The following is a 26,979-nucleotide window of genomic DNA, read 5'->3' as shown; positions in this document are numbered from 1 at the left end:
GGAACTATCTATGGTTGACTATAATTAAAGAAGAGTTGACATACTGAGAAGAATTGATGTATTCAGATTACTGTATGCTAACCCACAACAAAGTCTGCTTGCTTTTAGCCTAGTGTGATGTAAGAGCCAAGGTGGCGCAGTGGTTAGATGCAGCACTGCAGGCTACTGCTAGATCAGCAGGTCAGCGGTTCAAATCTCACCGGCTCAGGGTTGACTCAGCCTTCCATCCTTCCGAGGTGGGTAAAATGAGGACCCAGATTGTTGGGGGCAATATGCTGACTCTCTGTAAACCGCTTAGAGAGGCCTGAAAGGCCTATGAAGCGGTATATAAGTCCACTGCTATTGCTATTGATGTGCAGAAGGAATCGCTGAATGAACCAAAGTGTAAAACCATAATTGGCTGATAGTTAAAATTAGATTCACACATCACTTTTTTTTAATCCATAGAATTTTGAACAAGTCCTGGTGACATGACATTATGTCATTCACCAAGGCTTGTGCCCTAAAATTTCTAGAATTACATATCACTCTAGGCTGTAAGCAAATAAACCTCTTGCTGAGAATAGCCCATATCTTAATATGCTGTGCGAATGCAGATTTAACTATTCTGAAGTTTTCTCACCTGAACAGTAATGAGCAGAAAGTCCACATGCATTCGGTCTGCATGGAGTTTCTCTTTTTTGAGAGATGTTTCCCTCTAAATCTGTCTCATCCTGTTTTAAGACCTTTTTAAAAGATGGTTAACTCTGTGTTAAGTGAGGCATACTGTGTTACAAATGGTGCTGGAACACTGCTAAATGAATTACACCTTGACACTGTGATCGTCCTTGGTGTCAAGTCAACTAAATCATATTGGGGGGAGGGGGGTTATTTGCAGACTTTTTGTAGTGCAAGAGTGAAATGTGTAAGTTACAGTGTTTTTAGATGAATGTTCATCTGGAAAGATTAATATTCAAAATTAAAACTTACTGATGATTAGAGGTATTTTAAATGACTGAAATCTTCATATCATGCTTGACTACATAATGTGTTTCTCTTTCTCCAAAGCATCTCCACTGTTGCTTTACGCAAATCGGCGTGATCTTCGGCTGGTGGATGCTGCGGATGTGACCGAGAATGCTACGATTGTGGTGGGTGGCTTGGAAGATGCTGCTGCGCTGGACTTCGTCTTCATGCACGGTTTGATATACTGGAGCGACGTCAGCGAAGAAGCCATTAAATGCACAGAATTCAATCAGTCCGGAAGTGTGCAAAACATTGTCATTTCTGGGCTCTTGTCACCTGATGGGCTAGCTTGTGATTGGCTGGGTGAAAAACTGTACTGGACGGATTCTGAAACGAACCGGATCGAAGTTTCCAATTTGGATGGATCTTTGCGAAAGGTTTTATTCTGGCAAGAATTGGATCAACCCAGAGCGATTGCATTAGATCCTGTAAGAGGGTAGGTCCATTTCTTTATGGGGTAGAGACTTCTGAGCAAAGAGGATATGTCCAAACTGATGCTCTGCTGCATCATTGTTTCAAAACTTTAATTAAGGCATAATAAAGGCTGCCTTCCCAGGAAATCTTACTTGTATACCATGAGGGTTTTGGCTAGGCTGGGAAGTTGAAGGAAGGTACTAGAAGGAAGTGGTGGCAACCCATTTCCATGTGTGATTCAGACTTGAGGGGGGAACTTTATTTTTATGAAATATGCTTTAAGAAAAAATCTTAATTTTCCAGCTGCAAAATCTCCATTCCCACCCCACTCTGGAGCCAACCAGAGGTGGTATTTGCCGGTTCTCCAAACTACTCAAAATTTCCGCTACTGGTTCTCCAGAACCTGTCAGAACCTGTTGGATTTCACCCCTGCCATAAGCCTTTCGAAGAGACAAGGCACCTAAGATGCTCCTTAAAACCTTTGGTACAGGGAAATTGGCCTTTGAAAGGCTTGATGCACCTATGCTAACCCCTTTAAAGCAGGCAGAGCTTTTGGGCTTCTCCTACTTGGGGGGCGGGGGGGGAGCTCTTAAAATGGCCGTGAAGTGGTCACAGGTATGTTATAACTTTTTGTTTATTCTTGTATGTGGAATGACCTTGAAAGTTGACCAACGTGTGTCAACTACCTGTTCTCCATAACCTATCCCAGATGTCAAATGTCTTTGTGAGAGTGTGGATTTCTTTGCCAAGAATGATCAAAAGACAAGTATTCTGTAACAGTCCTCTTCATCTTTTTAAAAGACATACCAGATATACTATGTACTCTGTGAAGAGGTGCCTCCTTTTTTTTGAGAGAGAGATGAACATTTTTGATTGCAAATACATTGTTTTGCTTCACGGCAAGGTTAGCTGTTCTCATGGTTTTAATCATAAAACCTAGTGTGGGCTATAGGATGTAAAGTCTTCCTTGAAAATGATCATTTAAGTGTTGCCCAACAGCTCATTAGTAACATATTCTCAGCTTTCCCCAATTTCTTCTCAGTACATCTTCACCTTGTCGTCACTTTGACACTGAAAAGTCTTGGCAGGTGAAATGTCAAGCTAATTAAATTCAAATGTATTTTGTGGTTTTTTAAAAAAAATTTTTTTTTGTGAGTTTGAAAGTTGAATCATAATATAATCTGCTAACTACATATGTCAGAATTATTATCTAAAGCTCTCGCTTTTCGAGCAGTTTCCCTAGGCATATGTAACTCAGAGTAAACACAAAGAACAATGAGAAATTCTCTCACTGAATTTCATTTCAGTTTTGCAGGAGTTGATGTGGGTAGTGCATTGATGTGTTGTAAGTCACCTTTGCTTCTGAATTAGAATCCAAATGATCATTCTCGGAAATTTAACAGTATGTGCAAAACTCAATTATTTCCTGAAGAAATGCCTAAGTGGCACACTAAATTGCCACCTCGCTGGATAGCCTTTGACAGGAGATTGTTAAGAGTATCTGTTCTTTATTCCAATTGTGCATAAAATGAGAGTTGGTTTTTTTTCATGGAAAAAAAGACATGCTGAATAGAATTCTGGTTGCCTCACGTGAAAAAGCATATCATAGAGAAAGAAAACAAAAGTGTTTTTATAAAACATCCCCCAAGCATGATCAAAACGAATAAAAAATGAGCAAAGGGTTAAAGTTACACAAAAGCGTTGAAATCAATTTAGCTCAGATATATTTACAGTAAAAATAACTCTTTGCAGCTGTAGAAACATAATCCTATAAACTCTTTGCTACTAAGAGTTAGCAGCCAAGGAGCCTACTCGTCACAGTTTGTCAATTCTCACTCTGCACACTCTCAGGGAGGCAGGGAATGTTGCAGGTCCCATCCCTGAGAGAGATACACCTGGTGGGACCCAGAAGAAGGGCCTTCTGTGTGGTGGCTCCCTCTCTTTGGAACATCATCCCCCCCCCCCCCCGAGATTAGAACGGCCCCCACTCTAGCTCTCTTCCGGAAGGCGCTGAAGACCTGGTTCTGCCAGCGGGCCTGGGGAACCCAGAGCAGGATGGAGCCCATTAAATGGCTCGTGTGATCGGCTGTCGCTGGCGGGTCAGAGGTGGGGTGGGTGTGATTTCATTATGTTAATTTATCTAATTCTTTTATTAGTTTTATTGTTTTTTATGTGGTTTTAAATTGTGTAAGTTGTCTTGAGTCGCCATGGGCGGATAGGCGACAATATAAATTTAATAAACAAACAAATAAGTGAATTCACAATTCCTCCCATGACAAAGAAGGCCTGCTATACTTGAAGCCTTTTAGTTTGGAGCAAGGAGGGGATATGACAGAAGGCATCTTAAAAACTATGCACTATTACATATTACAGGTCATCCCTGACTTACAACTGTCCATTTAGTGACCATTGAAAGTTACTATGGCACTAAAAAAGTGACATAACCATTTTTCACCTTAAACACCATTGCAGCATCCCCATAGTCAGGTGATCAAAATTCAGACTCTTGGCAACAGACTCGTATTTATGACGGTTGCAGTGTCCCAGGCCTGTGCGATTATCTTTTGCCACCTTCTGACAAGCAAAGTCAATGGGGAATCCAGATTCACTTAACAACTGTGTCCCTAACTTAACAGCTGCAGTGATTCACTTAATAATTGTGGCAAGGAAAGTCTTAAAATAGGGCAAAATTCACTTAAATGTCTCGCTCAGCAATAGAAATTGTGCGCTCAATTGTAGTCATAAGTCGAGGACTGCCTGTAGGGATTACGTATAACTTGCTTGGTAAATTCAGGCCACAGATGTTGGTATGTGTTTCTGTGCAGGCTGCAGTAAGCATCCCAACATCAGCCAAGAAATAGAACCAAGATAAGTTTTGCATGTTTAAATGCAGTCTGACGGTTTCATAAGGTTTCGTGTTGGCGTGGTCCCTCTGGAAGAGCTGTGGTCATTGTGTTCAGATCAGGTTAACAATTGAAAGGGAGCTTGTAGATCATTTTGTAGATCATTTAATCCAACCCGCCCCCTTCCTCCCAAGCAGGAGACCCTACACCATTTCTGACAGATGGCAGTCCAGTCTCTTAAAAGTCTCCAGTGATGAAGCTCCCACAACTTCTGGAGGCAACTTCTGTTCTATTGGTTAATTGTTTTCACTGTCAGGAAATTTCTCCTTATTTCTAGGTTGAATCTCTCCTTGTTCAGTTTATATCCATTAGTTCTTCTCTGGCCTTCAGATGCTTTGGGAAATAGCTTGAACCCTTCCTCTCTGTGGCAGCCCCTCAAATATTGGAAGACTGCTATCATGCCTCCCCTGGTCCTTCTCTTCACTAGACTAGCCATGCCCAGTTCCTGCATCCGTTCATTGTATGTTTTAGCCTCCAGTCCCCTAATCATCTTGGTTGCTCTTCTCCACACACTTTCTAGAGTCTCAACATCTTTTTTTTTATAGTGTGGTGACCAAAACTGGGTGCAATAGTGGTATTAGTATCTCACTTGATCTTGATTGTATCCCTCTGTTAATGCAATTTAGGATTGCATTGGCTTTTTTTGGCTGCTGTTGCACACTGTTGGCTCATATGTAATTGATTTGGTGGTCCACTAAGACTTCAAGATCCCTCCCATAGTTACTGTTATTACTGTTTCTGTTCCCAAAGTGCTTTTTTTTTTTGCATGACAGGTAATTCCAGTCTTTTGCAAAACCAAGTCTAGAATTAGTGCTACATTTAGCAGCCTCTGTGAACAATGCCATCGGCAGGACTTCCAAATCGTTTCTTCACAAGAGAATTTGTCTTTAGAGTTCCTTTTTTTCAAGCATTGCTTCTTTTGACCATGATTGAAGGCTGATCCTTCTGCCTTCCTGGGTATGGGTTTTGTTTGTTGGAAGGGGAACTTCCCCCACCCTTGTTTTTCTGAGGATATCAGAGATAATTAAAACAAAAGCAAAAAAACAGCCCTACCCAAGAGAGATATAATCCCAAATGATGTCAGAAATTTACAGGGAATCCTCGGTTTATGGACATAATTGAGATCAGAATTTCCATTGCCAAGCGAGTTGGGGGTTAAGTGGGCTACACCGAATTTTCTTTTTGTTATGGTTGTTAAGAAAACCACTGCTGTTTTTAAGTGAATCATGCAATCGTTAAGCAAGTCTAGCTTCTCCCGTTGACTTTGCTTGTTGGGACAAGTTGGGAAGGTTTGCAAATAGCGATCACATGACCTTGGGACTCTGCAACTCATAAATAACATGCCATTTGCCAAGTATCCAAATTTTGATCATCCGACTGTGGAGATGCTGCAATGGTCATAAGTGCAAGGACAGGTCATAAGTCACTTTTTCCAGTGCTGTTGTAATTCTGGATGGTCACTAAACGAATGGTTGTAAGTCTAGGACCTCACAGACTAGCTCAGATCAAGAACAGAGATAACAAGCAATGTAGTTAATTGATATTTTGCTTCTTTTGGAAGATGCTTATAGTGTATTTGGGGGGGGGGGGAGGAGGGAGTGCACTTAACCTATTTCTCCCAATTTATTTTTTTGTTTTTTAATTCTCAGGTTCATGTACTGGACGGACTGGGGAGAAATGCCAAAGATAGAACGGGCTGGGATGGATGGTTCAAGCCGTTCAGTTATCATCAATGCAGATATTTATTGGCCAAATGGATTAACCTTGGATTATGAAGAACAGAAGCTGTACTGGGCAGATGCCAAACTGAACTTCATTCACAGATCAAATCTGGACGGGACACATAGGTATGAATTAAGATGTTAAAGGAAACCTGGGTTTTTAATCTTAGACAAATGGAAAAGGCAGCCCTCGACTTGCATTGTGGTAATTGAGCCTTGAATTATAATCTTAAAGCCGGGATGGGCAACCATAACTTCTTTACTGCCTGTGGACTTCAACTCCCAGCATTCCTGAGCCAGCTGGCTCAGGAATTCTGTGAGTTGAAGTCCACAGGTAGTAAAGAGGCTGCAGTGGCCCACTCCTGTCTTGTCATGGTTGTCGTTAAACAGGTCACCATATGTCTGTGACCAATTTAATGAACTTTTTGCAGTGGTTATTAAGTGAATCCATTATACCCAATGGGCTTTTTTTTGCCAGATCCTTGGAGTGTAAACACCAGAAACTGGTTTTTAAAAAACCCTCCAAAAATCATGTTCACCTGGCTAGAGGACACTGCAAAAGACCATAAATGCTGGTTGCCAAGCACCCAAAATGTGGTCTTAGGTTGTGGCCTTTGGAACTTCAGAATCGGGTTCTAAATACCTTTTTGGGGCTCCATCGTAGGTTTGAATAGTTGCTAAGCAACAGATTGTTAGGTGAGGACTGTCTGTAATACAAGCCAACCATTGCCCATGATTTCTCTGCTTTTGTTTTATTTTGTTAAATTTCAGATATCTTGATTTAGAAGCATATTGTGTTTTTATCTACAGAAAAGTGAGGAGAGCTAATTTTCTAAGAATTTCCAAAGGAAATTTCTTAGATTTGTTTGATTCAAATAAAATCAAATGAGAATGAAATTATTCTCTCAAGAGTCCTCACTATTAGAATTACTGGCAAGGTGTGTATTCTTATGTTTTTGAAAGGATGGTTTTATTTTGCAAAATGTTTCTGTGCACAGATAAATGCGAGGAGAGATGTCATTTTATGCCCATTGATTGGCTTGGATTTTAGTATTGGGATATTCCTGCTTTTGAGAATGGCTTTTAACAAGAAAAGCTGGCATTTAAAAGAAGAATGACTGATTAATGCTTACTTTTAATTTTGTTTGTTTTTGTTTATTTTGCATGCTGTGTGGATTTCTTTCAACTGGGAGTAAATTATGATAGTGAATATTAAGTGTGGGAAAATTATGCAGCTATTCAAAACTACTTGAAATATTTATGAAGTCATTTGTTTAAAGTGCACTGAAATATAGAAACATTTACAAGTATGGCATATCTTTGAATGGTATAATTTTCAGTCATTTAGTAGTCTGAATCTATAGCAGAAAGGAAAAAGAAACGTTTGGCTTAACAAATGGTCCCTATCAATACAGGTAGTCCTCGATTTACAACAGTTCATTTAATGACCGTTCGGAACTACAATGTTATTGAAGAAAGTGACTTATGACCATTTTTCACACTTATGATCACTGTAACATCCCCACGGTCACAAGAATTACATTTGCATGCTTGACAGCTGACTCATATTTATGACGGTCCTGAGTCACGTGATCCCCTTTTCTGACAAGCAAAGTCAATGGGGAAGCCAGATTCATTTAACAACCATATTACTAATTTAACAACTGCAGTGATTCACTTAACAAATGTGGCAAGAAAAGTCGTAAAGGGGGGCAAAACACAACAAATTTCTCACTTTGGAACATAAATTTTGGGCTCAATTGTGGCCGTAACTTTAGGACTACCTGTATTGTCCCTCCCCTTCCCTGAGTAAGGATTACTCACAATATGGTCTTCTAATTGAATCTGACCACATGTAGAATACACAATAAAACTGTGCACCATTACAAATTGCAGCTAGGGTAGTTTTTTCTCATAGTTATGAAATCCCTGTCTTTGGCTCATCTGTGGTTTTGTTCAGTTGGTTTCTGTTATCTCAAGCGGTCATAAGAAGGAGCCGGTATGCCGGTTAGCTCTCTGTTTTTTGTGGCTAATTCTTGCTTCCCCCTTAAGAGCCTTCTCCTTTGAGTAGGAGAAGGAGGGGGGAGGGGCGAGAAGACCCTGAGAAGTAGGCTGGCCTCTTAGCAAAAGCTGTTTTTTGTGGCTAAGTTCTGAGGGCGGGGCTATGCAATTGCCCTGCAGAGCCATTTGGAAAGAAGGGGGAGGAGGGGCCCCATGTGGCCCAAGCTGGCAGCCCCCCCCCCAGCCTGGAAAACAGGGAGGGGGGGGATAATCAGCCTGGCTGCTAAAGGCTGCAGCTCCCAGGGGGAGACAGAAGAACCTCCAATCAGGTTAGAGATTACCCCCCTCCCCCAAGGCCTTCCAAGGGTGGGGGTGACTAGGCAAAGAGCAAATGCAATGCAATACAATACTATGCAATACAATAGCAGAGGGGGAAGGGACCTTGCAGGTCTTCTAGGCCAACCCCCCTGCCTGGGCAGGAGACCCTATACCTTTTCAGACAAATAGCTATCCAACAGCTGCTTAAAAAGCTTCCATTGTTGGGGCATTCACAACGTCTGGAGGCAGGTTGTTCCACTGATTAATTGTTCTAACTGTCAGGAAATTCCTCCTCAGTTCTAAGTTGCTTTTCTCCTTGATTAGTTTCCACCCATTGCTTCTAGTTCTGCACTCAGGTGCCTTGGAGGATAATCAGGCTGCCTCTTCCCTGTGGCAACCCCTGAGATATTGGAACACTGCTATCACGTCTCCCCTAGTCCTTCCTTTCAATAAACTAGACCTACCCAATTCCTGCAACCGTTCTTCATAGGCTTTAGCCTCCAGTCCCCTGATGTCCTCTGTTGCTCTTCTCTGCACTCTCCCTAGAGCCTCCACATCCCTTCTACATCATGGTGACCAAACTGAATGCAGAATTCCAATTGTGGCCTTTCCAAGGCCTTATAAAGTGGGAGGAACACTTCACGGGAGCTTGATTCTATTCCTCTGTTTATGCAGCCAAAAACTGTGTTGGGTTTTCTGGCAGCTGTTGCACACTGCTGGCTCATATTAAAGGGTTGTCCACTAAGACTCCAAGATCCCCTTCACAGTTACTACTGTGGAGCAAGGTATTCTGTTGACTCAGCCTTCCATCCTTCCGAGGTGGGTGAAATGAGGACCCAGATTGTTGTTGGGGGCAATATGCTGACTCTGTTAACCGCTTAGAGAGGGCTGAAAGCCCTATGAAGTGGTATATAAGTCTAACTGCTGTTGCTGTACCTGTGCACTTCACCTTCGTTGCCTAAAGGTAGAACCTTACTTCATTGAATCTCATTTTCCTAGGCAGTGCCCAATATTCAAGGGTATCAAGATCCTTCTGTATCTTTAGCCTGTATTCTGAAGTGTTGGCTATTCCTGCCAGCTTGGGGTCATCTGCAAACCTGATGCGTCCCCCCCCCCCATCAGCATTTAACAAACAGAGAGCTAACCGGCATACCGGCTCCTTCTTATGACCGCTTGAGATAACAGCAGTTCTTAAAGAAACAGTACTACTATCATGGCATATATTTTGCTAACCCAACTGTTAGCTTACACACCTAACACCCTCATTCAAATCACTGATGAAGATGTTGAAGAGTACTGGGCTCAACACTGGACCTTGGGGCACTCACTGCATTCTTCCCTCCATGAAGAGGCAGTTCCATTGAGGAGTACAGGTGTGTGCGGTTGGTCAACCAGTTACCAAGCCATCTGGTGGGACTATGTCTAACCCACATTCTTCTACTTTATCTAGTAGTAGGTTATGGTCTACCTTATCAGGACTTGCTGAAGTCCAAGTTAACTATATCAATGGCATTCCTATGGTCCCCTAGGGTTGTCACCGTATCTAAGAAGGCAATATGGCTAGTCTGGTATGATCTGTTTTTGACAAACCCATGTTGGCTTTGGGCTCTTGAGCTGTTTTTCTCTCTTTCTGAAAGGGGGGAATCACATCAGCAATTCTATAGTGGTTCTCCGGTACTCCAGGATCTCTGATAGATATAGTTTCAGTTGTTTGGAGATCTCGTCCGCTAGTTCCTTCAGATCCCTGGGGTGTAACCCACCCGGTCCTGGGAATTGGACTTTGCCTAAGTTAGACAGGCTACCATTTCTTCCCTATCTCATCTTGGGTCCTTATCTGAATTTGGGGCGCTGTTCTTGATAGGTTGGATTGTTTATCCCTTCGGGTAAAGACAGATGCCAAGCACGAGTTAAATAGTTCTGCTTTACCCCTGCTGCTTGTCAGCTTCGGGCCACCTTCTCCCAGCAAGGGACCAATCATTTCCTTAATCTTTCTTGGTTTTATCAGGCGGGAAGATGCCCCCTTTTGTATTTTATTTTATTTTATTATTATTATTGTTGTGGTGGTTCTTGTTATTATTATTATTTTACCTTTGTGGCAGGCCTTTATTGTGAGCTTAGCTTCCCTCACTTCATCTTTACACGCACTCTAGTGGCCGCCCATTAAACTCCGTCTGTGTTTACATTCAGAATATCTCTGCGCTAATCCTAGCCATAGAATCATAGCACCCTTATGGCCGGGGGGAAAAGGGTCAGACAGGCTGGTCCCCATGCCAGAACCCACCACAAACTCAGAATGGGATGTCCGACTATGAGAGATCGCAGAAGCACCTCAGATAGTCTATGAATTTAGACAACATTCGCTGAGGGCAGAACATATAGCAGGGGTGGGAAACATCTGAGCCGACTGGCTCAGCCGGACCAAGGGGACAATTTGGAGCGGAAGCTGCAGCCAACAATCTTCAAGGAGCTGGCGGAGTGCTTTGGACGCCCGGAGGTGGACTTATTCGCCACGCCCCTCAACACTCAGCTCCCGAGGTTCTTCTCCAGGTACCAGACATGGGGGGGCAGAAGGGGCAGATGACCTACGAAGCCCCTGGCCCAGGGGTTGTCGGTATGCCTTCCTCCCTTACCCCTGATCCCCAGGTTCATATGGGAAACCCTTCGGGAGGGGGCGGAAGGGGTTCTGTTGGCGCCTCACTGGCCCCGGAGGCTGTGGTTGCAGATCTCCAGTCGCTTTCAGCGGAGAGGCCATGGAGAATCCCCCAGGAGGGGATATCCCTTAACCAGGGGTCGCTGGAGCACCCAGACCTTCAATGGATCCAGCTGACTGCTTAGCTCTTGAGCGGAGCATCCTGGAGAAAGACCTCTTCCCCCCAGGGTGATGCAGACTATCCAGACTGCCCGCACACCCTCCACAGAGCGTATCTATGGCTCCATGTGGTGGGCCTCTGCCTCATGGTGTAATTCCCTGGAGCACAATCCTAGCCAGGCCTCAGTGCCTCAGATTCTGGACCTCCTCCAGGCAGGCCGGGACAGAGGGTTAGCTTCTAACACAATTAGGAGACAGATTTCAGCCATCTCGCCAGTTCTCCTGGCGGAACCAGAGCTTGACTCACCATCCTATGGTCAGGCAATTCCTCAAGGGGGCTTCCAACCCCAAACCGCACACAGCGTTCAGGTACCATTCCTGGGACTTACACAGGGTAGGGGACGCTCCAATAGGTGTTCCATTTGAGCCTTTACGAACAGCTTCCCTTAAGTTCCTGATTCTCACGGTGGCCTTTCTGGTGGCCATCTCTTTTGCCAGGCAGATATACGAACTGCAAGCTCTGTCCAACAGGGAGGATCTCTGCTTCTTCCACCAAGACAGAGTGGGGTTACGTCCTTCATCCCCAGGGTGGGCTTCCACCAAACCCAGGAACTGATTTGCCCAACTTCTGTCCAGACTCTTCCCACCCGTTGGGAAAGAAGTGGCATTCTCTGGGCATAAGGAGGGCTCTGAGGATTACCTCAGGAGAACCAGGCCAAACAGGAAATCCGAAGCTCTGTTTGTCTCCTTCCAAATAGGGGCCTGGGTATCAAGATGACTTCCACCACAATAGGCAGGTGGTTGCGAACCTGCGTTGTCACTGCATACCAATCGCAGGGCTTACAGAAACAAATCATATCACAGCTCACTCCACGCGGAGTGCAGCCACGTCCAGGGCCTGGGCCACGCAGACAGCCCTGGCCGGAATCGGCAGGGCAGCCACGTGGGCTTTCCCCTCTCCCTTTGCTAGGAACTATAAACTGGACTCTTTTGCCTCAGCAGAAGCCTCTTTGGACGCAGGGCGTTGCAGGTGGTTCACAGGGCGGGGCCCACGCCTCAACTGGCAGGAGTGGGGGACATGGGGCCTCATGGGTCTCCCTCCCTAGGGATGTGCAGGCTTTGGTACGTCCCATTCTGGATACTCCTCCACCCTCCCTATGGAGAAAGGGCGTTGGTACTTACCTGATACGCCTCTTCTCATAGTGGGGGGAGGAGTATCCAGTCCCTCCCTGTCTATGTTTGTACGACTAAGTTTTATGTTCATTGTTTTATGAAGTTATATAAATATTGATGTTGAAGGCGATAAAAGCTAAGAACTGAATTAAGAGTCTGGAGTGAATGGTGCAACGAGTCGGATGGAGCTCTTCGTCAAATATGGGAGGTCCTGCTGGCCAGGGGGCGTTGCCCAAAGAGCTTATCTGACTCATCCAATCATGCGAGAACAAGGTCAACCCATTCTGGATACTCCTCCCCCCACTATGAGAAGAGGCGTATCAGGTAAGTACCAACGCCCTTTTGGCTCATCTGTGGTTTTGTTCAGTTGGTTTGTGTCACTGATCTTTTTTTATTTTTAATTGTCTGTTGGAGTCACCCAAATATACTTACTGGATTCACTGTGGTTATTTATGTTTGTTGATTTTTCCCCCCCAAGTGAGCTCCTAAGAACCACTGGATAAATGTGGCCTGGTTTTTCGGAATAACGATTAAAAAAAAAAATTCTTTGAGGTCACTCTGGGCAATAGCCCAATGGCTTGCGTATCTAAATTCAGTGCCAGGAAAAGTACTTTTTTCCTCTACAACTAAATGTACTATATATTATATAGTTTTCAGTCCTTTTTAGGACCTGACTATATTAAAAACATGTCAAAGACTTAATGTAAAAGACCGTACTTAATGTAAAGACTGAATGTAAAGAATTATATGTGAATTATATTAAGAGGTAATTAGTTATTGAAGTGTCTACATGAAGACTTTTGTGCATTTTTACAACTGTGTGAATGAAAAGGTATAATCTGGATGGAAAATATAATTCCGGATGCCTCAAATGGGATTTGCCTTGGAGACTTTTGGTTCCTCTGGTCTAATTTTCAGTCTATCTAGATAAGAAGCCAAGCTCCATAATTTTACACAATAGTTCGCCATCAGATCAGATTATCTTGACCAAGAATTTTTGGGTTTGGATGCTGCAAGACAACTATTATAGAAGTCGTATTGGCAACTTTTTAGCTAATAATGATATCAAAATCCTGGCACTGGGCTACTATTTGGACTGCGATAAAATGTAGATGCATCTTGTCTGGTATTACCATTTCCATTCTTGCATTGGGATTCTGACTTTGAATGTCTCAGGTTCGTGGTGGCAAAGTTTGCCTCTGCAGATTATGCAGCTGCTTCTGTTCTTACTCTAGAGGAATTGTGTGAAGTTGTGACAAGGTAGTTTTTCCCAGGCACCCAAGTACACACATCGGAAATATCATGCGTGTTCTGTTCCAAAATGCTGATGTGATGGCTAGGGCCCTGTTTGTTTTTTTCTGTACAATGGTGGTGAGTTCAGAAGCATGGAATCCATTTCGATCTACCATGGTAATAAGTTGACATTGTTTGCTTTATATTAAGTGCTTCTATATATTAAGTAATGGTTGATTATGTGCCATGAAGTCATTGTCAATGCTTAGCTACCATGTAGATTTTCTCCGTGGTTACCTAAGTGGTCTTTCAACTTTTCCAACTGCATCCCCATCCCCATCCACTGAACTGAACTCTAACTGAATCCTAGCCATCTTCGTGCTGGTTGTCCTCTTCTTCTCAATCGTTCCACGTTTCCCAGCTTTAAAGCCTTTTCCAGAGAACATAAAGTTTCCACAATGGGGTGATTTGAACCTATCATTTATGCCTCAGGAGAGAGCTTTGGGCTGATTTGTTCTAGCATTGTTTGTTTCCTTGGCTGTCTGTGATATTCTTGGGATTGTCTTCCAACATCGAAGTTCAGAGTCTTCAATATTCTTCCTCTTCTGCTTCTTTAAAGTCCAATGCTCACTCCTGTAGATTGTGAGAGAGAATATCGTGGCTTGCATTGTTCTGGTTTTTGTAGGTAGATACAAGGTAGGCTTCGACTTACGATCACAATTGAGCCCCAAAGTTCTGCTAAGTAATACATTGGTTAAGTGGGTTGTTGCCCCATTACACGACTTTTCTTGGCACAGTTGGTAAGTGAATCATTGCAGTTGATAATTTAGTGATATAGTTGTTAAGTGAACCTGGCTTCCCCATTGATTTTGCTTGTCAGAAGGTAGCCAAAGGGGATCGCATGACCTTGGGACACAGCAACAACGGTTCATAAGTATGAACCAAATGCCAAGCATCTGAATGTTGATCACATGACTATGGGGATACTACAAAGGTTGTAAGTGTGAAAAAGGGTCGTTAAGTCACTTTTTTCAGTGCCGTTGTAACCTGGAATGGTCACTAAATGAACTGTTGTAAGTCGAGGTCCACCTGTACACATCTCAGCAATTGAATATTTCTTCCAAAGCCTTCATGGCTGCCCTATGAAGTGCTCAATCTCCAGCATGTTTCTTGACTGCTTTTTCCTTCACTGTTGATGGTTGAGCCTAAAGAGGCTGTCTGCCACTTCAATATCACTATTGCCGATTCTAAGGCTGGTTTATCTAGTTGGATTCTCACATTCTATTGTCTCTCTACCAAACAGTAAAACACTGTACGTCTCAAGATTGGTCGGAAATAAATATTCTAATGCAATCCGTGCTTTTTCTGAATTAATAGCCATATCAAAAGTACAGATTAGTTATAATTAATGATTGTAATTGCCAGGGTTATAAAGAACCAGGATGATTCATTCTATAAATGGATAGTTACATGTTTAATTCAAAGAAGTTCCTGGGAGTTAACGGGAGAATGCGGAAAAACAGTGGAGTAAATTCAGTTAAGTCGTAGGAAAAGGAAGAATTCTGATTTTAGAATCTTATTTCATCTTTTTTTTTTCAGCTAAGCCCTTGATCAGTTGGCAGATACCTGGTAAAGAGTGGCTTATGCACTTCAGTAAGATACTCTGGAATTATTTCTTAGATCCCAGTCCAAATCTCTTTCAAATATTGGATTTTTGCCTGGTTAATGTATGAGATTAAGGGCTTTATTACAAGCCTTTCAGACAGTAAAACACTCATACAGGAAATACTGTCTCCAGAAATAGTCATTTTTTTCATTAGTGAAGCAAAACAGTAGTTTAAACTTTCCTGACTAATGGAAGAATCTGTTTAAGACAATCTCTTTCTTAAGTGTAGTGGTGACCTGGATCCAGTCAACCAATGGTTAGTGCATCTTCTGGACATCCCTTCCAAGTTGCATATCTGAACAAATGAAGATGCTTGGAAGAAATACATTTCAGTATAGCCTCAAAATGTAGGAAAAATTAAAAACGCAGTAACGTGACTCTTGAGTTATGTTGCCAAGAAGGGGTTAATCATGCTAAGCCTTATGCAACTTTTATGAATCTGGTGATGGCATTTGACTCAACAGATAGAAATAGGCTGTAGCAAAAGTTCTACCATCCTTGTTTTTCATCCTGATTTTTCTCAATATCATTTTATGTATAGATATTTCCCCCTTCACTTGACTCTGATTATTTTGTATTCACCAACGGTGTCCCCTTTGTTAGGGACAAAGGAAGAAACGACCTCTTCATCGTTTTAAAATAAAATCATGTTGGCACAAGATGATGGGGTTCCTAAACTGTCCCCAGCCACAAACTGTTTAAGCTCTGAAGTTTCACCAAACTTGGCATAATGTCCACAAAGAACATGTTAACCAAAGTCATCCTTGTAATATTATTCTGCCTGTATGCAGTTCCAGCTTCCTTGGTCTTGTATTCTAAGTCAGCTGCGCTTTCCCAAGATTGTTTTTCAGAGTGGTTGCCTCATACATAGCATGTTAATTTGGTTTTAAACAAGTCATGCCTCAATTGGCCAAGTTGGTGGAAAAGTTGGGCCTCATTGGTAAAGAAAAAGAATTGTTACACTAGCTTAATCTGAGCCACCACCTGAGCCTCCAAGTGCAAAGCTGGATCCAAAAGTCCTGTGAACGTTACAATTTTAAAACTTCGATTTTAAATTATTTTTTATAATTTAATGGTAATTTTATACATTTTAATATGATGATTAGAGACATGAAATGAAAACAAACTTGATTCCAAGATACTACTACTAACTCATCCAAAAGAGACTGAAATCTGTTTCCAAAGGATACTTGATCTCTGATCAGGATGAGTTCTATCTTACCTGTGCCAAGTCTCAATTTTTGTTAGGAAACACCGGCGGGGCGGGGGGGGGGAGTTCTCAAATGCAGAATTAGCCTTGAGTTCTTCCCCAGCTACAAGAGATCCAGAACTGACCCTCATTAAATTCCACAGAGCCTTATCTATCTGTTCCCAAGTTGAACCTTCCTATATAACAGGCAGAATATAATAAAGCAGCAAGTTTGAATTCTCTATATGTGGGTCTCATTGCTTGTGCCTGACAATTTTTGAACCTAACCTATTGCTGACCAAACATGAACCAAAGAAAGAAAAATTGCCAACTGCATCTTGATTCCCTATAGGTGAACTGTCTCATAGACTTTATGTGCACATGAAATAACATGAGATATAAGATCTTGTTCTCACAACGGCATCTCCCCCATTATTGGGCAGTAGAAAAGGACCCCTCCATCAGACCCGTGAGGATCACTAGTTTACAAGAACTGAATACCTGAGATCCTTCTTTGTCATTACCTGAAACCAACCTTTGAGGAAATAGCCAGAACCATTAGAAAACCATTTCTCGTGAATTGGAGGAGGCGTGGTTTCCCATGCTACCTGCATCCCATGAATGGGGCTTTGCTTGTTTGCGCGGCCCGGTTTCTGGCATGCCGTGGACCAATGCTGATCCATGGACTGGGGGTTGGAGAACCTGGATTAAGGTATTCCTGATTTTCTAAGTCATAGGTCACCAGATAGTTTGGTGCCAAGTTCTTCCAAGAGCAGGGGTGTCAAACTCGATTCCATTGAGGGCCACATCACGGTTGTGTTTGACCTCAGGAGGCTGGGGTGGGCATGGCCAGGGTGGGGGTGGTCAGTTCAATGGTCACTTGTGTTGGGGGCGCATATGGTGCCCCAAGTGTTTTGATAGCAAAAATGGACTCCCAAACTCTGTTTTTGGCTGTCACGGCCTCCTGCAACCAATGTTCCCTCTAATTTTTTTTCAGTGTGAGCAGAAAAGTATAGTGTTTGAGCAGCACATTTTCATGCCTGAGCATCTGAATTTTTTTCACAGATGTCACCTAAGACAACAACGAAATCAGTATTATTTGAAACTCAAAGTTATGTTTATTCAAGGTACCTGCTTAATTAAAAGTGTTATATAATATCAGTATCACTTAACAACGCTCCTGCTTAGCAACCAAAATGTTGGCTCAGAAAGTCTGGCATTTGAAGCACGCAAGTCTTAAAGCTGTTGTTACAAGATCCTTGCACCCCTAACCCTTTTAGAAAAAAAACCCCAGGGGTCTTCAAACATGACAGCTTTAAGACTTGTGGACTTCAACTCCCAGAAGTCTTCCTCAAGTCATGTTGGCTCAGGAACTCTGGCATTGAAGTGTGCAAGTCTAAAAACTGTCAAATTACAAGATCCTTGCACCCATAACCCTTTAGGAAAAAAAAAACCCCAGGGGTCTTCAAACCTGACAGCTTTAAGACTTGTGGACTTCAACTCCCAGAATTCCTCCTCCAGTCATGTTGCAGCAATGTCATCTGCGTGGATCTGCTCCATCTTTGGTTTTTTCACTGGGGGCATGGCTGTCACTGAAGATGCCGACGAGCCCCCGCCACCATCAGAATAACTGCTGCCGCCTCCTCCTCCTCCTCCAACAGCACCACCACATTTGCTGCCTGGCGTTGTGGCTGAGGTGAAGCCGCCAAAGCTCCCACTGACGCCCCTGCCCATGGCAGCAGCAGCCGTGCCTCCCCCTCCCCATGGAGCACCCTGCTGCCTCCTTCTCCTCCTCCACCATGCTTTTGAGAAGGCATGAGGCCTTTTTTTCCTGCTCCCACTCCCTCCGCCGCCTTCCTACTGGCTCCCGCAGCCTCAAAAGCACAGTGGAGGAGGAGGGGGAGGGATAACACGGGGCCCAGCTCAGGTCCTCCGTGTGGAGGGGGAGGCACCACTGTCACGGGCGGGGGTGCCGGCAGGAGCTTTGGCGGCTTCACCTCAGCCTCAGTGTCGGGTGGCAAATCCGGCAGTGCTGTTGGAGGAGGAGGAGGAGGCGGCAGCAGAGATTTTGGTGGCAGCGGGGGCTTTGGGGGTTCACTTCAGCTGCAGCGCCGGGCACAAATGGCTAGGATTGGCCGCCCACAAAGGACCTCCCCGGGCTTGCTTTGCTGAACACGGGGCGACTGACACTAGTTTGAGAGGCCGTGGCCGGTGCAAACTACCGTCAGTCGCTCCATGCTCATCAAAACAAGTCTGGGGAGGTCCTTTGCGGGTGGCCAGTTCTAGCCATCTGCAAAGGACTTCCCCACGTTTTCTTGGCTGAACATGGGGCGACTGACGGTAATGAGCGGCGCAGCCGGCGCCTAGGAGGGCCTAGGAGATTGGCTGTGCTGCGTAAGCTCCTGCCGCCGTCCCCATGCTCGTGTTAATCCTAGATTTTCTGAGGCCCCTCAGCTTCCGGAGCCTGTGACAGAAATCACTGCGCAGCAGTTAGAAACTGCTGCGCGGTGTTTTCTTTCCATGTACGCAGCCGTGCAGCCGCACACCTTAGAGGGAACAGTTCCTGCAACTCTTTGCCAGTGAAAATGGAGCTGAGGGGGGGGGGGTCACCTACAGCCTTCCCGAGCTCTGTTTTCATTGGCAGAGGCACCGTGGACTGATCCTTCACTGTTTACAGGGCAACCCTGTGGGCCAGATCTAAACACCTTGTGGGTCAGTTCCTGCCCACGGGTCTTGAGTTTGACACCCCTGTCCTAGAGAAATTAATGCAGTTCAGTTAACAATGAATGAATCAGTGTCTTCTTTCAGAATGTTGTTTTTGAGTTCCCAGTCTAGCTAATAATTTTAAAATCCTCAGAGGGATTCTTTCTCGGTAAGGCAGACCAGCACAGGAGAACTAAAACTATTTCATTTGGCTATAGTGAGAGAATTTTGCAAGTCTCATGCACCTCCTCCAGTTAATTTGGAAGGCATTTCCTGAGCCACTTTTTAATACTATCTTGAGTCTCTGGACTTTAAAAAAAATGCTCTTGCTCCTTTAGGTAACAGTTCCTGCATATTTGTGGCAATGTCTCTTCAGGTCTGGATCCAAGTTCTGTGCGATGACTAAGCAGGGTGCTACTGAACTAGGGCCATCTAGATATGGCCACACACTAGAGGCAGTGTGATATAAACACTGATGCACAAATTGCAGAATTTTAAGGAACAGCTTGAGGAGGAAGGAAAAGAGACTTGAGAGGACCAAGAAACAAAGGAAAAAAAGACTTCTTTGTTCCTGAAACATTATTTGCAAATAAATCCCAGCCCTTTTATTAGCTTTGTAATTCCAGAATGCAGGCTACCATATTTTGCTTTACAACTCAGTTCCTGCATAGGATACAAAAGGTTGGGCAGTTGTGACCGATTTTGTGAGGTCTCCCCTGAAATGCTTGCATTTACGTGTTTCAGCAAAATAGTCTTCTATTTTAATGGTTCTTTTTATTTCCTGGCTTTGTGGAAAATTGTACAATGACTTAAAAGTTCAGGCTGTATGCATGAATGCATGGATTTATTTAACTTAATTTATTCAACCCCCAAGGCCTGGGAGAGCAGCCAGGTCTTTAAAGCTTTCTAGAATGGCAAGAGGGCGGTAACCACATGGGGGAACCTTGTTCCAGAGGGCAGGAAACATGACAGAGAAGACGTGTTTCTAGGCTCCCAAGAGGAGACATTGCTTTATTGAAGGAATGTGGAGTGACACAATGCTGTTGGATCAAACAGGCTTGGCTGAAGCCTCAGGAGATAGAATGGTCTCTCAAGTCACCAGGCCACAGGCAATCTAGAACTCCATAGGTCATTAATAGCATCTTGAATTGCATTGAGAAACATATTAAAAACCAGTTCAACTTAGGAAGCAGAGATAGTTACATGGGCATACCAAGGCGCACCAATTTCTGCCGACACCACTTCATTTTGGACCAGTTGCTCAGTGGTCTTAAAGTGAAACCCCATACAGACCACACTGCAATAGGAAGGAATGCAACTGATACACCAGGCAAAGTTTGCAAAGGTTTTCCTGGCAGCTGCAACCTGCTCATTAGCTGTAAATCCAGCAGTACATCCAAATCGAGCAGCATTCTTGAATGGGGGAAGTGTGCCCTGATGGGGTAACTCTTCCCACCGTCTGGCATTCAGTCCTGAGGTTGTCTTAGCCCTCTATCCTTCCAAGGTCGGTAAAATGAGGACCCAGATTGTTGGGGGCAATTTGCTGACATTTGTCAACTGCCCAGAGTGTGTTGTTAAATCTTAAGTATTGTTGCTATTGCTATTCCATCCAAGGCTAAAGATGGAACACCCTGGGTTCTGGATGGCTGTAAATCCATAGCTACTACAATAGGATTGAATCAGTGATAGTTCTTCCCCATAGATCCATGATGGCGAACCTATGGCACACGTGCCACAGGTGGCACGCAGAGCCATATTTGCCGGTACGGCAGCCCTCAGCTCCGGCGCGCATGCATGCCCCGGTCAGCTGGTTTTTGGCCTTCTGGAGGGCTGGGGGAGGCCGTTTACGCCCTCCCCAGCTTCAGGAAAGCCTCTGGAGCCTAGGGAGAGGAAAAACTCCCCCCATGTTGGGGGGCGGGCGATCATGCGCGCACAATTTTGGCACACCTTTAGAAAAAGGTTAGCCATCACTTCCATAGATAATTTGTACAATAGCCAGACATTAAAATGGGACCTACTTATTTATTTGCTGCAATGGTGCCATAATTCAACAGAAATGATATGCAATAATCTAATTTCCCATAAGAAAAGAGAAGTATCAGAATAGTGACTGAAAAAGAAGTCATGAACTTAGGACACGGGATTTGCTTTGTCAAAGTTTTCTTTTTCTCGGGGAGAACAAGTGCATTTTTCAAATAGTTGTTTGACAATACTGAATTCCAGAAGGACTGAAATGCAGGGCTTATGTTTGCCTGCTAAAGAAGAGGAATCAATTAATCCTCATTTCACCTTGCAGGAACAACCCTAATGAATAGTTAACGTATTCCTGGTGGAAATTAAATTCACTTTATAGTCTCTGGAGAAACATTCTTCCTAATGCGATGAGTGTTTTTGCATTCTCTGTACTGTATGTTGGAGGACAGAATAAAATTTTAGGAGCGGCTCACCATTTACTGGTAAACTCTTTCTGAATATTTGCACTCAGTTTTTTCTGATTAGAACAAATTAGTGTTTGAGAGGAGAAAAATTAAAACTTATATTTAGAGATACAACAACAGTAGGGATTTATATTTTTTAAAATAACAATTTTTTAAAAGTTCAATAGAATGTAATGCTAAACAAAATTTAAATAAAGACATTTTTAAAGTATTCTGTATTCCTAACTCATAGAGCATTTAAGATTAATAACTGGTTATTTCAGTTACATTTAGCATTAGTCCATGTTTTTCTATTAATATTAAAACTGAAGGCTAAAACATATGAAGAACGGTTGCAGGAACTGGGTATGTCTAGGTTAATGAAAAGAAGGACTCGGGGTGACATGATAGCAGTGTTCCAATTTCTCAGGGGTTGCCACAAAGAAGGCTATTCTCCAAAGCATCTGAAGGCAAGACAAGAAGCAATGGATGGAAACTAATCAAGGAGAGAAGCAACTTAGAACTAGGGACAAATTTCCTGACAGTTAGAACAATTAATCACTGAAACAACTTGACTCCAGAAGTTGTGAATGCTCCAACACTGGAAGATTTTAAGAAGACGTTGGATAACCATTTGTCTGAAATAGTATAAGGTTTCCGGCCTGAGCAGAAGACCTCAAGGTCCCTTATGTTTATTCCATTCCACTCCATTCCACAGCTGGCTTATAAATACAAGACTGTAGCAAGTTCTTAGCATTAAAATGTGTCTGAAATACCATCATTTCAGGCACATTGTTGCACAGACTTAAATTCAGAACTCAGCAAGGTTTATTTGCAAATAAGCATCCGTACAATTTGTGCAGTTACTAAAATGGAAGTGAAAAAAAGTTTGACTGGGTGAAATCTTAAATATTTATTGAAATCTAATTCAATGATCTCCATGAGAATCTCATTCCTAAACGCTGATAATCATTTTCCCTTTTAAAACACAGTGTTACACCCAGCATGATTTCTTTCCAGGATAATTGAATATGCCTGTTCTAATGGCCATCATCTTTTCTGTATATCCAAATAGTCCTCGGCTTACAATCATTGGTTTAGCAATTTTTTGAAATTATAGTGGCACTGAAAAAAGTGACTTGTGACTGGTTGTCACTTACAATCATTGCAGCAAAGCCATAGTTATGTGATCAAAATTCGGGCACTTGGCAACTGGGCATGTATTTATGATGGTTGCAGCATCTTGAGGTCACATGATCACAATTTGCAATCTTTGAACACCCTGAATGGGAGAAACTGGACTTGTGTAGTGATGGCCTGATTCACTTAACACAACTGCATTTATTCATTTAACAACCAGGGCAAAAAAAAAAGATAAAAGTGGGTGCAACTCACTTAACAACCTCCTTGCTTAGTGATGGAAATTCTGGATGTTAAGTTGAGGACAACATTATCTAATGCAAACAGTTTGCTGAACGGAGCTTGCTTTTGAGTGGTCTAGAAGTCTGTTTTTTGAACCCATTCTTGGAAATCCTCCTGTGGCGGACACAGTGTGCTTGTGGGAATTAATTTATATTGTGGTGGAAAAAAAGCTTGTCGTCCTGATTAGGTTCTGCAGTCTCGTGGCATTGCAAGCCAACAGATGCCCTCTCTGGTCCCATTAAAGAATTACTGTGTCTACTTGTACACTGATCTGTACAAATTATATTAAACAAAATTTTAAAACTTAAATGGTGAAATGTTTCATCAGGCTCATGAATTAAATCTTTTAATTAACTCTTTTAATTCTGCGGTGGCGCAGTGGCTAGAATGTAATAGTGCAGGCTACTTCGGCTGCCTGCTGGCTGCCTGCAATTTGGCAGTTCGAATCTCAGCAGGCTCAAGGTTGACGTAACCTTCCATCCTTCCGAGGTTGGTAAAAGGAGGACCCAGATTGTTGGGAGCAATAAGATGTCTCTGTAAACTGCTTAGAGAGGACTGTAAAAGCACTTTGAAGTGGTATATTCAGTAAGTCTAAGTGCTATTGCTAATATTCTGAAAATAATGTTAAGACTTAAATGGTGAAATGTTCCATCAGACTCATGAATTAACTCTTTCAGTTCATTCCGGGGCTAATATTCTACTTGAAAATTAATTTAAAGGAAGGCAATCAGGCTTCTCAGCTGTTTCAAGGAGAAAAGATACAGGTTGCAAATTTCACACTTCCATCTTGATTTCAAAAGGGTGGGCAGGGAAGGTTCGAGAAGGATGTAAAATGATGGCCTTCTCTACATTCAGGGAGATAATTTATGCCGCAATCCATTTTTTATTTTATTTCCAGGCAAGCTGTGATTAAAGGATCCCTGCCACATCCATTTGCTCTGACGTTATTTGGTGACACGCTGTATTGGACAGATTGGACGACTCGCTCCATTCTGGCCTGCAACAAATACACTGGACAGAACCTACGTGAAATACATTCCAACATCTTTTCTCCCATGGATATCCACGTCTTCAGCCAACAGCGGCAGCCCAGTGGTGAGTTCCTCTTGCTGCTCCCAGAATGCCCAATGTAGAAATTCTCATTTGTTTTGTGGGTTTTTCAGACTGTCATATGTACAGTTTATATAGTGTAGGTACCTAACCGCTGTGCTTACTTTTTTGAGGGGGGCGGGAGAGGGAATTAGGCAATATTTTTGTGATTGAAGAAGTTGAATAGTAAACAGAAGAAATTGAAGACTTCAAAAGAACAAAGGAAACAGCTAAATTTGATGTATGTTAAGTGTAGTTAATTTTATTTGTCAGACAGAAAGATCAAATGCCTTGGTCTTTAGTATATTTATTTTTAAATTTTTAAATTTGATCTTTAAATTACAGGAAAAAATGCCCAAATTCAGTCATTTTTGCTATCCTATTTTGACTAGAGTTTGTCACAGCCACAGATTGGTCTATGGATGTCTTTTCCTCTATCATTGGATGAATATAGGTGTAGAGGGAAAATAAAATTCAGAAATGCTGCATATATCTTCCCAGTCTCTGTTGAACAAGAGCTTAGTTAGAATACTTGCAAAATCTGATGGTCAAGGAATGCAGAAAGATGACTTAGCTATAGTCACTTTTAAAATGATGCATTGAACGGTTTAAATATTGTGTACAGTCAGTACTTGACTTACATTCGGTTTTTTAGTGACTCTTCTAAGTTGCAACATAACTGAATAAAGTGACTTGCAGTGGATCCTTGCAGTTATGACTGTTGCAGTATTCTCATAGTCACGCAATCAAAATTCAGGCGCTTGGCAACCGGCATGTATTTATGATTGTTGCAGTGTCTCGGGTCACATGATCATCATTTGCCACTTTATTTATTTGTTTGTTTAATTTGTTTGCTGCTCGTCTCCTAGCGAACGACTGGCAGATTATGATAAATCAGTGGGTGAAGCCAGATTTGCTTAATGGTGTTATTCACCTAACAGCTGCAACAATTTACTTAACAATTATAGCAACCACAAAGAAAAGAAAAGAAAGAAAGAAAGGTTATAAAATTAGGCACGATTTCCTTAACCACATTGCTTAGCGAAATAAATTCTTGTCCCAATTTTGATCATTAGGATTATTTGAAAAATGGGCATAGACCAACCACATAAAGAAATATGACCATCTTAAGTTTCTCCCTACTTATTGGAAGATTTGAACATTCCAGAAAAAAAATTAAAAGTTTACCTGTTCACAAATGCACAAGAGACTCTCTCTTCCCAAGTGGCACTGTTGACTATTGAATCCTTCCTGAAGGAAACTTTTCTGTTCATTTTGAAGGCATCTTCTCTCTTAGTTGGTCTCCAAGAATAGAGGTGGCTGTGGTTCGGCCTATATTTATAGGAAACTAGAGAGAGCAAATTTTTTCATGGACTAAACCAGTTATGGTGAACCTTTTCAGCACCAAGTGCCCAAACTGGAAAATGCACACATGCCTGTTTTGGGGGCTTTTTCGGGCCGTTTTCTGGCACTCCAGCACCTGTGAAGACCAAGTGGCCGGCGCCAGAAGGGTAGCTGGCAACGATGTGCGTGCCCACAGAGAGGGCTTTGCATTCCACCACTGGTTTCGTCATCACTGGACGACACCGTTCTAGTAGGGCTTTCTGTTCCACTGTACATAAATATCCAGCGGCGCATATCCAGATCCACGGTACATAAATGTCCACCCCCTGCAGTTCAGATACAGCATGTAATGGGGTCTGCCTTGAACCGCTTTGGAGGATGTTCAGCACCCATATTCATTTTATCTTTCACCCTTTCCCCTCTTGATAAGGCAGGTTTGCTACTAACCGGGAGACTTCTCTGTGCTTTCTGTATTTGACAGCTACAAACCCCTGCAGGGATAATAACGGTGGCTGTTCCCATCTGTGTCTGATGTCTCCTATCAAGCCCTTTTATCAGTGTGCCTGTCCCACAGGCGTGAAACTCCTTGAGAATAAGAAGACTTGCAAAGATGGTAAGTTGGGCATAAGCACTAAGCAGGGTGTCAAAACAATCAGGGAGATGGTTGCGATCAGGCGATGAAAGCCCCACCCACCTTTTTTACATGCATCGCAATACACCTGTCACCAGAGTAGTCCAACTGGAAGATTTAATGTTTATTTAATTGATATCCCGCCTTTATTATTCTTTTGTAAGAAAACTCAAGGTGGCAAACATGTAGGAGCTGCGGTGGCGCTGTGGTTAGAGTGCAGTACTGCAGGCTACTTCTGCTGACTGCCGGCTGCCAGCAGTTTGCCAGATCAAAACTCACCAGCTCAAGGTTGACTCAGCCTTCCATCCTCCTGAGGTGGGTAAAATGAGGACCCAGATTGTTGGGGGCAATAGGCTGACTTTGTAAACCGCTTAGAGAGGGCTGTAAAAGCATTGTGAAGCTGTATATAAGTCTAAGTGCTATTGCTATACGTAATTGTGCTGAGCCGCTTACTCATACATACACATAACCGTGGTTTAGTGCAGTGATCCCCAACCCCCGGTCCGCGGACCGGTGCCGGGCCGTGGAGTACCTGGCACCGGGCCGCGCAGCGGCCGGGGGCCATGATCGCTGCAGCGGCCGGGGGCCATGATCGCTGCAGCGGCCGGGGGCCATGATCGCTGCAGCGGCCGGGGGCCATGATCGCTGCAGCGGCCGGGAGCCATAGTTTCTTTCTGTATGCAAATTAGGGCTAACTGGCACAAGGGGTGTTACTGGACCACTGGTGGCACTCTGACGTCACCAGCGGCCCACCGCCCCCCTGTGTCCAGCGCCGCCCTTCTCATTCCTTTTCAGCGCTTCAGCGCTGGCCGATTCCTGAAAAAAACCTAAGAGCGCCTGCGCAGCTACGTAGGGCTAGCGTAGACAGCGCTAGTAGCGTAGCCTTGCACTTTATATTTATGTAATTGTATTTTATTTTGTAAGGCATGTTTAAATACAAT

The 26,979-nt window shown here is 43.2% G+C and overlaps 1 protein-coding gene across 2 annotated transcripts in view; it reads left to right on the top strand.

Moving 5' to 3' along the window:
• Positions 1-26,979, top strand: part of LRP6 (LDL receptor related protein 6) — an 87,695-nt gene that overhangs the window by 8,342 nt on the left and 52,374 nt on the right. For both annotated transcript variants that reach the window (XM_087722244.1, XM_087722243.1), the window contains exons 2-5: positions 1,048-1,441; positions 5,972-6,169; positions 23,873-24,069; positions 25,889-26,020. In XM_087722244.1, the coding sequence (XP_087578370.1) occupies positions 1,048-1,441; positions 5,972-6,169; positions 23,873-24,069; positions 25,889-26,020 (921 nt within the window). The remainder of the gene's footprint in view (positions 1-1,047; positions 1,442-5,971; positions 6,170-23,872; positions 24,070-25,888; positions 26,021-26,979) is intronic.

This window comes from Thamnophis sirtalis, unplaced genomic scaffold (assembly GCF_051295495.1).
Source record: "Thamnophis sirtalis isolate CommonGarterSnake01/CBP01778 unplaced genomic scaffold, rThaSir2_p1.2 scaffold_9, whole genome shotgun sequence".
Taxonomy (NCBI): Eukaryota; Metazoa; Chordata; class Lepidosauria; order Squamata; family Natricidae; genus Thamnophis; species Thamnophis sirtalis.
This window is presented reverse-complemented; position numbering and strand designations above follow the sequence as displayed.